At 53.3% G+C, this 9863-nt stretch overlaps 1 protein-coding gene across 1 annotated transcript in view; it reads left to right on the top strand.

The window, feature by feature from the left end:
• Window positions 1-9863, top strand: part of LZTS1 (leucine zipper tumor suppressor 1) — a 60531-nt gene that overhangs the window by 37595 nt on the left and 13073 nt on the right. The window contains exon 3 of the mRNA XM_019641848.1: window positions 3132-3935. Within this exon, the coding sequence (XP_019497393.1) occupies window positions 3132-3935 (804 nt within the window). The remainder of the gene's footprint in view (window positions 1-3131; window positions 3936-9863) is intronic.

Below are 9863 nucleotides of genomic sequence, written 5' to 3'. Positions count from 1 at the left end.
TCTGAGTGGGAGGGGAAGGCTGCACTGAGGTGATATCATTTCTTTAGTTTCACTCCCCAATTCCCAAAGGGAAGCTGGGAAGTCATTAGTTAAGACAATAATCTAAGACCAAGTTATTTGTTTCTCCCAGGTGCCCCAAAGCTCCTGTTTGATCCCCCAGAGCAGGATATATTAATCTTTTTAACCTGAGTCAACCAAGGGGCGTTCAGGGTCAAAGAACCTTAGGAAGTCTATAGCTAAATCTTGAAGGGGGGACATTTTTGTGAGAAGGGGTCAATAGCTCTCATCTGATTCTCAAGAGTTTTCAGAGAAGAACTGAACTGGACCTAGCCCCTCATGTTACAGCAGGGAACAGCCTGGAGAGAGCTCGAGGCTCTGTACCAAAGCAAGGGGGGAAGGTTACACCTGGCACCTCATCTGTCCCTCCTGGTTCAGGGGCACCACGGGGAAGTGGTGGCAGTACTCAGACCACTGAGGCAGTGCTGGTGGCCGGCCAGGCTGTTCCGGAAGTGCAGGCCTGAGGCGCTCCTACAATAAGGCGTCTATTGTAGAATTGAGTATCTCAGAGAACTGGCCTGGAGAACAATGAGAAATAATACTAACAAGAAGCAGCACTGGTGATTTTTTTCAAGTAGTCGCTAAGCTCTCACTTCCTTTCATGTTCATAGGGACGTCCTGGGACAGGGCCGGTGTGGTCGCCTCCGCTTCACAAGTGAGGAAACTGAGGCAAGAAGAGCTTAAGTCACTTGTTCAGAGTCACACCGAGGCCATGGCAGGCAGAACTGAGGTTCTAAATATATTTTCTTTTGTTCCTCTGAAACCAGATTTTTCCAACCTCAGTGCTATTGACAGTTTGGGCCGGACAATTCTTTGCTATCGTGGCTGTCTTTGTCACAGGGGCTGTCCTGTGCTCCATCTACTAGATACCTGTCATAACAGTCAAACATGTCTTGTCTCCAGATTTGCCAAGTCACTCCACTTGAGAAACACGGCTCTAAACACCACGCGCTCCCTCAGGCCTTTGCTTGCAGTTCTCCCTGAAGGACAATTCTACCGGAAAAAGCTCACCAGGCGGCCTCTTCCTGACTGCCACCTTCTCAGAGGCCTTCCCCGGGCACGGCCACTAAAGTAGTCAATGTGCACATGCACACACCAAGACGTGCACACCACAGACACACATGTACACACACAGGCCATAGACACACACAGAGATATGTGTGAGCACAGGCACACACAGAAATACACTCTCCTGTTCTTCCCTATCTCTTGGCTTTTGTGTTTTATTCTATGCGCTTCCTCCTCTCCGTCTTTCCTCCCCCCCCCTGCGCTATGCATACTTGGCCCTTGTCAGATGCTGAATAAAGACAGAGGGCACCAAAAAAACGCATACACATTTTAAGAAAGGAAAAAATTGTATTAAAATTATGCTGATGGTAACCACTTTGAGCACCCCTAGTAATTGCAGAAGTCAAATGTGACTTGTATTCATCTTTTGTTATTGGTATATATTGAGTATTATAATTTTAATAGTTTTTTTTCGTGGCTTAAAATATGTGTACAATTTTTTGGCACCCTCAGTATTTGCTGAATAAATGACCAAATGAACCTCCCCCGCAACCACCACACACACACACACACACACACAGCCCCATCATCAAGGCTCAGCCTGCAGGCGACAGTTACTAAGGACACACCCCATTGGGTGGGCTTGGTTGTGGGCAGCACAGCCCACGCTGGGTGCTGGAGGACGCTGCTGGACGGAGCAGGCATGGCTTCCCAGAGTTCTGTGAGTCCCCGTGGGCTCCCACTGGGTGGCGGCACCTCCTCAGCTGGCGGGGGCTGGGCAGAGTAGAGATGCCTGCAGTGTAGCTGTGGGTGCCCATTTGACCCTCCCACCAGGACCACTCGCTGGGAGAGTGTGGAGAGGAGAGGTGGAGAAGGCAAAGGAGGGAGAGAAGGCAGGAGCAGGAAGGGAGCTATCGGGGGCCACAAAGGAGGGTGGTGGCTGGAGGCTAAGCATCCTGATCTCGTGGTGACGTCTCCAGACCTGCGGGGAGAGGCAGGATGGACATGCAGCCTCACTCTCCCGGAGCCAGAAGTCTGGACTGGTGTGGACAAAGCCAGAGCGGCTCCTCCCCATGATTTGGGATGGGAGGAGAAGTAGCGTTCTTGCTCACCTTCCTGAGTCTAGGCAGGCTCCTCTTCACCTCCATGCCTCTATCTCCATATTTCAGAAAGGGATGATCAGAAGCATGTGTCACGGTGGCGTTTGCCCTGGTTCCCTTTGGGAAGGAGGGTGCAGAATAGAGTGGGGGAGGGAGGCTGCAGTGGGAGTAGAAGTAGCTCAAAGCTGAGGGCTTCCCAGGATCCAAGATCATTGCCTGTCCTGCAGTAGCAACCACGGTCANCAGTCTTAGTTGCAGGTGGGCGTAGCCCACCATCGAACAATTGTTGTTACACCAGCTGAACCATCCTGCCACCTGTTGGCAGCTCAATGACAGCTCAGCTCGGGCGCAGCGTCACTGGCCCATGTGGGAATCGAACCAGCAGCCCTATTGCTCAGAGCTCGTGCTCTTAAGCCAACTCTTAACCAACTGAGCCACTCGGCCAGCCCCCCACTCTGGTTCTGATAGACTAGGAGGAGGCCCTGCATATTTGCACAGAGCCTTAAGCCTTTCAAACTAAAGGGCGTGTAAACTGCAAAGTGCTCTACCAATGAAAATGACAATGTTTTAAGAAAAGGGTCATTATGTGAAGGGATCCTCCCAAGGCTTCTAGGAGGTCACGGTGGTGTCCTTGCTCTTGGCGTACTGAAAGGGGCAGTGGAGGTGAACAAGGGGTTGACTTCTACAGGGACACCGTGCTCCCCCAGCCCAGTGCCCCTGCTGCGCCACACAGAGACAGAGCTGGAGCTGTTTATCATCTTGGGAGGCTGGGACAAGCTGGTGACAGGTGGCAATTCATGAACGATCATTAAGGACATCCCCCCAGGCACAGAGGAATTTCTCCTACTTGAGAGAGATGCTGCTTCAGGGCACCAGGCGAGGTCACCCATGGCTACGACCAAGAAGGGTGCCACGTGGCCGGGTGGGAGGGAGACATGGGGTCAGCATGGTTCTTTTCCTCCCCAGGGCTCAGAGAAGGGTGCCATGAGGCCAACAGCCTTCAAGCCGGTGCTGCCGCGGTCAGGAGCCATCCTGCACTCCTCCCCGGAGAGCGCCAGCCACCAGCTGCACCCCGCCCCCCCAGACAAGCCCAAGGAGCAGGAGCTGAAGCCCGGCCTGTGCTCCGGGGCGCTGTCTGACTCCGGCCGCAACTCCATGTCCAGCCTGCCCACACACAGCACCAGCAGCAGCTACCAGCTGGACCCACTGGTCCCCGCCGTGGGGCCCGCCAGCCGTTTTGGGGGCTCAGCCCACAACATCACCCAGGGCATCCTCCTCCAGGACAGTAACATGATGAGCCTGAAGGCGCTGTCCTTCTCCGATGGGGGCAGCAAGCTAGCCCACCCGAGCAAGGCAGACAGGGGCTCCTCATGCGTCCGCTCGCCCATCTCCACGGACGAGGGCACCATCCAGGAGCTGGAGCAGAAGCTGCTGGAGAGGGAGGGTGAGCTACAGAAGCTGCGACGCAGCTTTGAGGACAAGGAGCTGGCCTCCAGCCAGGCCTATGAGGAGCGGCAGCGGCGGTGCAAGGAGGAGCTGGAGGGCCCGGAGCAGAAGAGCAGCAGCAAGCTGAAGCCTGCCTCACAGAAGAGCCAGCGCACGCAGCAGGCACTGCACCTGCAGGTGCTCCAGCTCCAGCAAGAGAAGCGGCAGCTGCGGCAGGAGCTCGAGAGCCTCATGAAGGAGCAAGACATGCTGGAGGCCAAGCTGCGGTCCTACGAGAAGGAGAAAACCAGCTTCGCCCCCACACTGGAGGAGACCCAGTGGGAGGTGAGGCCATGGGCTTGGGGTGGTCGGTGTGGGGTACCAGGCCCCCTCCGCACCGCCTGGGGACACACACTGCCCCGGCACGCTGGGTTAAAGGGCCAGCTTTATGACCCAAAGAAGGGGCTTCCCTGATCACCATGTCAGGGACACACTTATCCTGTGCTTCCCACTCTCTCCCCATCTCAGTGCCTGGTGGCCCCCAGAACTGAGTTTACTTACCACGAGAGGCTGGAANTTCTAGAAAATGAGGTTGGGCATTGGAGATGACAGAAGGATGACAAATGCTGGCGGGAACAATGGTAATGCTATAATAATAGATACAAATGAAAATGCCCAACATTAATTGAGTGCCTACTATATGCTAGGCATTCAGTCAACGTCCCAGGCCTGTTAGCTGATGGTGGTACCCAATACACTCCTCATAATGATCCTCTGGGGTAGGCACAGCTGTGGTTCCTTGATTGTAAGAGGCCATCAACTTAATAAAAGCTATTCATCTGAAAACATACATTACACTTACACAACGATGTCTGTTGTGTTGTGCTTTTACTAATGGAAGGCAGGAAACATGTATTCATAACATAACCAGTTTATCCTTCAGGATAGCAATGCACGTTTGAACCCAAGGCTTCACATTCAGGGTTGAAGAGTCTCTGGCTCCTTCCGTTGTGCACGCACACACAACTCTCCATAACCCACCTGGGACCTTTTTCTGCCCCTTCAGGATTGACAGTGTAATATAGAGCACACTAAAGAGCACAGAGTTCCTTCCAATTTCCTAGTTTATTAAACTTGATTTTTTTTTTCCTTAATCGGATCTGCTGTCTTTTGACTGACTGAGAAATACTCCTCCGTGATGCATGACAACCACAGAGCCTTTCCTTGCTTTGAAAATCATGCAACCTATGCTTACAGGTTTCCCTAAATCTGCAAGTGTGCCGGCATGGACGTCCCAGCGTATTCCGCTATCCGGTGACAGGCAAGGTCATTGTTATGGTTTCCAGCATTTATTATAAGATGCATTCCTATTACTTTAAAAAAAATTAAGTAGGTCTTAGAATTAGCTTATGAAACTGAAGGTAAAAGGTGTTCGAGAGTTTACCTCACTGGTCACAACTGGCAGGTGGCATAGCTAGGATTCCAAACCATTAGTCAAGTACCTCTTAATGTTCAAGGGTACAATTATTTCCCTCTTTGTTCTCTCTTGAACCCTCTCCCCTCAGGCCTTTCTTCCCACCACTCTACCAAAAACTGCTCTTGCCGAAGCCACTGATGACGTCCCTAGGGCCAAATCCACTGACCAAGTCTCAGTCATCACCCTAGTTCAGAAGCACTGACGCCATCCTAGGAGACCGCTTCGCTTTCTTAGGTCTCCTACATCAGTCGGAGCCTTCTCAGTGTCTCTGCCTCATACTCCTCACCTTCCTGCCCCCGCGAACCGGTCCTCAGACTTCTCCTGTCTTCTTGCATGGGCCTCTTCAGTGCCCTCCTCTAGTCTCGTAGCTGCCTTCTCTACGCAAACAACGTTTACCTGGAAACCGGCAGCTCCCACAGTTCCCACCCATCCGACTGCCTACCCACAGCACCGCTTAAGATTTTCAGCCAAACTCTTATTCGCCACCCCCATCTCATCCTAAACTGGCTCCTTTTGTGGTCTGTGCATCTCAATGAATGGGAACTTAACTCCTTCTAGTTGCTGGGATAAAATCAGTGGAGTCATTCTTGACTCCTCTCCTTCTCTCCTGCTCCCTGTGTCCGATCCTTTAGCATATCCTGTCAGCTGGACCTTAAAATTATATCTAAAACTTAATCCAAAGCTACCACCCTGGCCCAGCCTTGGTAGTCAGTCACCTAACAGAACTAGCCCACACTACTGTTCACCCAGGCCCCCCAGTGAGGGACCCTCCACAGCCTCATTCAGATCAAGGTGTCTTTGATTAAGCCCATTAGAGTAACAGTCAAAGCCCTAAGGCCACCAGACTGTGTGGCAGGGGCCTGCTAGCCCCTGACTTCTCCTCCTCCCTCCTGTTCCCTGCTGCTAACTAGTCTCCAGCCGGCTGGTTTCCTCCCTGTTGTCACATGCGCCAAGCACACTCCACCACAGAGACTCAGGACTTTGCATGCATGGCTGCTTCTCAGCTGCTTCTCTCTCCCCCAGATTTCCACATGATTTGTTCCCTTGTCTTCTTGGGGTCTCTTCAAATGATACCCCAACAGAGAAGCCTCCCTTCTGCTCCCTGTATAAACAACCACCCCCCAGAATTCCATCCTATGCACTCTGCTTTATTTCCCTGCAGCACCTCGGTCACTTGAGATAGTACATGTTGTTTGTTTATGGCCTGTCCACACTGCACTACACACGAGCCCGCAAGCACAGGGACGATCAGTGTCTTAGTCACTGTTGCATCCCCGTGCTCAGACCAGAAGCAGGCCCTCAGCCATTGCGTGTTGAATTTGGGACAAAGGAAGGATGGAGAGACTAGGAACAGAGACAGGGCTGAGCTTCTGTCAAGAGACATATACATGTCTCCACGGCCCAGGCCCCGCAGTCAGAATAACTCTCTTCCAGTCACCACCGAGGACTGCGGTGACCAGCCCATCCCAGTCTGACTGCTGCCCTGTGTCTCCTTCCAGGTCTGCGCTCTTCCAGGCTCTGCGAGGCTTTTGCTATGACTGCAATCCCTTCAAGGAGCCAGGCCTGTCCCTCGCTGCCAAGGCCACGCCAAGTCCCAGCTCTGCCCTGCCTGTCCCCGGCCCCGCGTCACCATGGGCAGCGTCAGTAGCCTCATCTCCGGTCATGGCTTCCATAGCAAGCACTGCCGGGCTTCGCAGTACAAACTGCGCAAGTCCTCCCACCTCAAGAAACTCAACCGGTACTCAGACGGGCTGCTTCGGTTTGGCTTCTCCCAGGACTCGGGTCATGGCAAGTCCAGTTCCAAAATGGGAAAGAGTGAAGACTTCTTCTACATCAAGGTCAGCCAGAAGACCCGGGGCTCCCACCACCCTGACTACACGGCACTGTCCAGTGGGGACTTAGTGGGCCAGGCCGGGGTGGACTTTGGCCCGTCCACCCCACCCAAGCTCATGCCCTTTTCCAATCAGCTAGAAATGGTAAGTGGGCGAGGGGGGGGGCGTGGTCTCTGGTAAGGGCAAGTGGGTTGGAACAGCAGGAGAGAGAAAAAGTGGGGTGGAAAGCACCGGGTCAGGGAAGGGTGGCCGTGGTGACCTAAGTGTTTAGATCTCCAAGAGGCCAGAGCAGAGTGGTGAGGGCAGAAATGCTCAGCCACACCTCAGAGATCAAAGGGTGGCCAGGGGAAGCGAAGCATTGGTCAGTCCCCTACTCCAGAAGTCTTGGGGGAGCCCTTAAGCAAAGAGCAAAGGGGAAATGAAAGGCTACCTGAGCTCCCCTGGGATGTAACTGGGTGGTCAAGGCAGGACCGACAGCAAGCAGCACCTTCAGGAAGGAGAGGGAGTTCTGTTATCGTCTGAAGGAGCAGATAGAGAGTCCGCTTGGCGAGCTCGCAGCGTCTCCTGCCAGCGGACTCGTGGCACTGGGCCTTCCCCTCATTTGCTGCTCAACCTGGCTGGACCTGGAGGCATCAGCTGGATGAGGGCTGTGAGTTTCTTACCATCGTCTTTAGCAGAAGTGAGGGCAAAAGAGCCCTACATGCTCAGAAATCCAGCCTTCATGCCAGCTCAAGCTCCCATGGGGCCCACCAGTGGGTGCTGAAACCATGTTCTTATTCAGCCCTCTGCCCCACTCTGGGTTTTTNTATTATAATTTTAATAGTTTTTTTTCGTGGCTTAAAATATGTGTACAATTTTTTGGCACCCTCAGTATTTGCTGAATAAATGACCAAATGAACCTCCCCCGCAACCACCACACACACACACACACACACACAGCCCCATCATCAAGGCTCAGCCTGCAGGCGACAGTTACTAAGGACACACCCCATTGGGTGGGCTTGGTTGTGGGCAGCACAGCCCACGCTGGGTGCTGGAGGACGCTGCTGGATGGAGCAGGCATGGCTTCCCAGAGTTCTGTGAGTCCCCGTGGGCTCCCACTGGGTGGCGGCACCTCCTCAGCTGGCGGGGGCTGGGCAGAGTAGAGATACCTGCAGTGTGGCTGTGGGTGCCCGTTTGACCCTCCCACCAGGACCACTCGCTGGGAGAGTGTGGAGAGGAGAGGTGGAGAAGGCAAAGGAGGGAGAGAAGGCAGGAGCAGGAAGGGAACTATCGGGGGCCACAAAGGAGGGTGGTGGCTGGAGGCTAAGCATCCTGATCTCGTGGTGACGTCTCCAGACCTGCGGGGAGAGGCAGGATGGACATGCAGCCTCACTCTCCCGGAGCCAGAAGTCTGGACTGGTGTGGACAAAGCCAGAGCGGCTCCTCCCCATGATTTGGGATGGGAGGAGAAGTAGCGTTCTTGCTCACCTTCCTGAGTCTAGGCAGGCTCCTCTTCACCTCCATGCCTCTATCTCCATATTTCAGAAAGGGATGATCAGAAGCATGTGTCACGGTGGCGTTTGCCCTGGTTCCCTTTGGGAAGGAGGGTGCAGAATAGAGTGGGGGAGGGAGGCTGCAGTGGGAGTAGAAGTAGCTCAAAGCTGAGGGCTTCCCAGGATCCAAGATCATTGCCTGTCCTGCAGTAGCAACCACGGTCAGTTGTGAGGGGGGAAAAGGGGGCTGACACTGGGTCTGATGGGAGAGTCTCCTGAGTTTCCTGGGGCCAGATTCTGAGAATTATAGGCTAGGGGGTGCTTTTCCCCCAGATTCTCTCTTTTCCTCTCTTCTCTTAAGACCTGAAGTCTAATTCTTGCTGGATCCCCTCTGTGAAATCAGTAGGAGGTCATGCAGAGCAAGTCTACTCCAACATACTCAGTGTGAGGGTCCGTGGCTCCTTCCTTTTTTCCTCCCCAGTCCGTCTTCCCTCTTCCTTTTCCCTGCGTCAGTCTCCAAGATCTGTATGACTGCTTATTCCCACCCCGAGCACATACTCCTGGCCGGTGGGAATTATTTCCCAGGAATCAAGAGGTGTCCCTTCCCCCGTCCTTCCTGGGGGCGAACATGCAATCCCGGCGGGGCTGGGTGGAGGGGAAAACTAGGGCTTGGGAACTAGGCTGGACCACAGCCAAGTTTTACTGTGATCCTCTCTCCAAGTTGAAAACGGAACATGTCCAGACACTTAAAGTTAATTGGTTTAGCTCCAAATGGATCTGGGGATAATCTCAAACTTCAAAGCGCCTCTGTGTGTCAAGACCTGGGGAGTGGAGAGCAGAGGATGGAAGCTAAGAACGCCCTCAGAGGACCAGAGGCCACCGTCCTTCACCCTCTTCTCTGCTGCACTCCTCTGCGCCATTCCCTAGGGTCTAGCACTGTACTTGTGCTTCACAAGTCATCCAGGCTGCTGCTCAGGTGAGCAAAAGAGCTCACCTGTACCTAAAACCCCAAAGGGAAATGAAGCTATGGCCAGAGGCCATGACCTTGATTTCTCCTCCAGGCTTTCTCTCCCCCCTAACCCTGGAAACTCATGTTACTGTCCAGGACGGGCCCCTAGCATCTCTGAGCCTCACACAGCAGTATGCTGTCACTTGGATTCATGGAACTTGAGTCTAGGTTCCACCATGGTCCTTGGCCAGTTGAAGGACAAAGGGCCAGGCCATCTAACCTCTCCGAGCCTCATTTTCCTCCTGTTTGTTCTAGGAGCTATAGATGCAAAGTCTTTGCTCACATAGAGCTTATATTCCAGTAGAGACACTCCCAATACACGATTTTACAATAAGATGGTTACAGGTTAAAAGCAAGTGGTATGAAGGAAATAAACAGGCTGGAATAACAGAGAGGAATGGGGAGATGGCTTTTCCCCCAGGTATCCAGAGAAAGCCACTTTGTAGAGGTGATATTTGAGTTGAGAACTGAAGGATGAGA

The sequence above is a fragment of the Hipposideros armiger genome, unplaced genomic scaffold (assembly GCF_001890085.2).
Source record: "Hipposideros armiger isolate ML-2016 unplaced genomic scaffold, ASM189008v1 scaffold_64, whole genome shotgun sequence".
Taxonomy (NCBI): Eukaryota; Metazoa; Chordata; class Mammalia; order Chiroptera; family Hipposideridae; genus Hipposideros; species Hipposideros armiger.
Note: the sequence above shows the minus strand (reverse complement) of the source record. Positions and strands in the feature narration are given on the sequence as shown.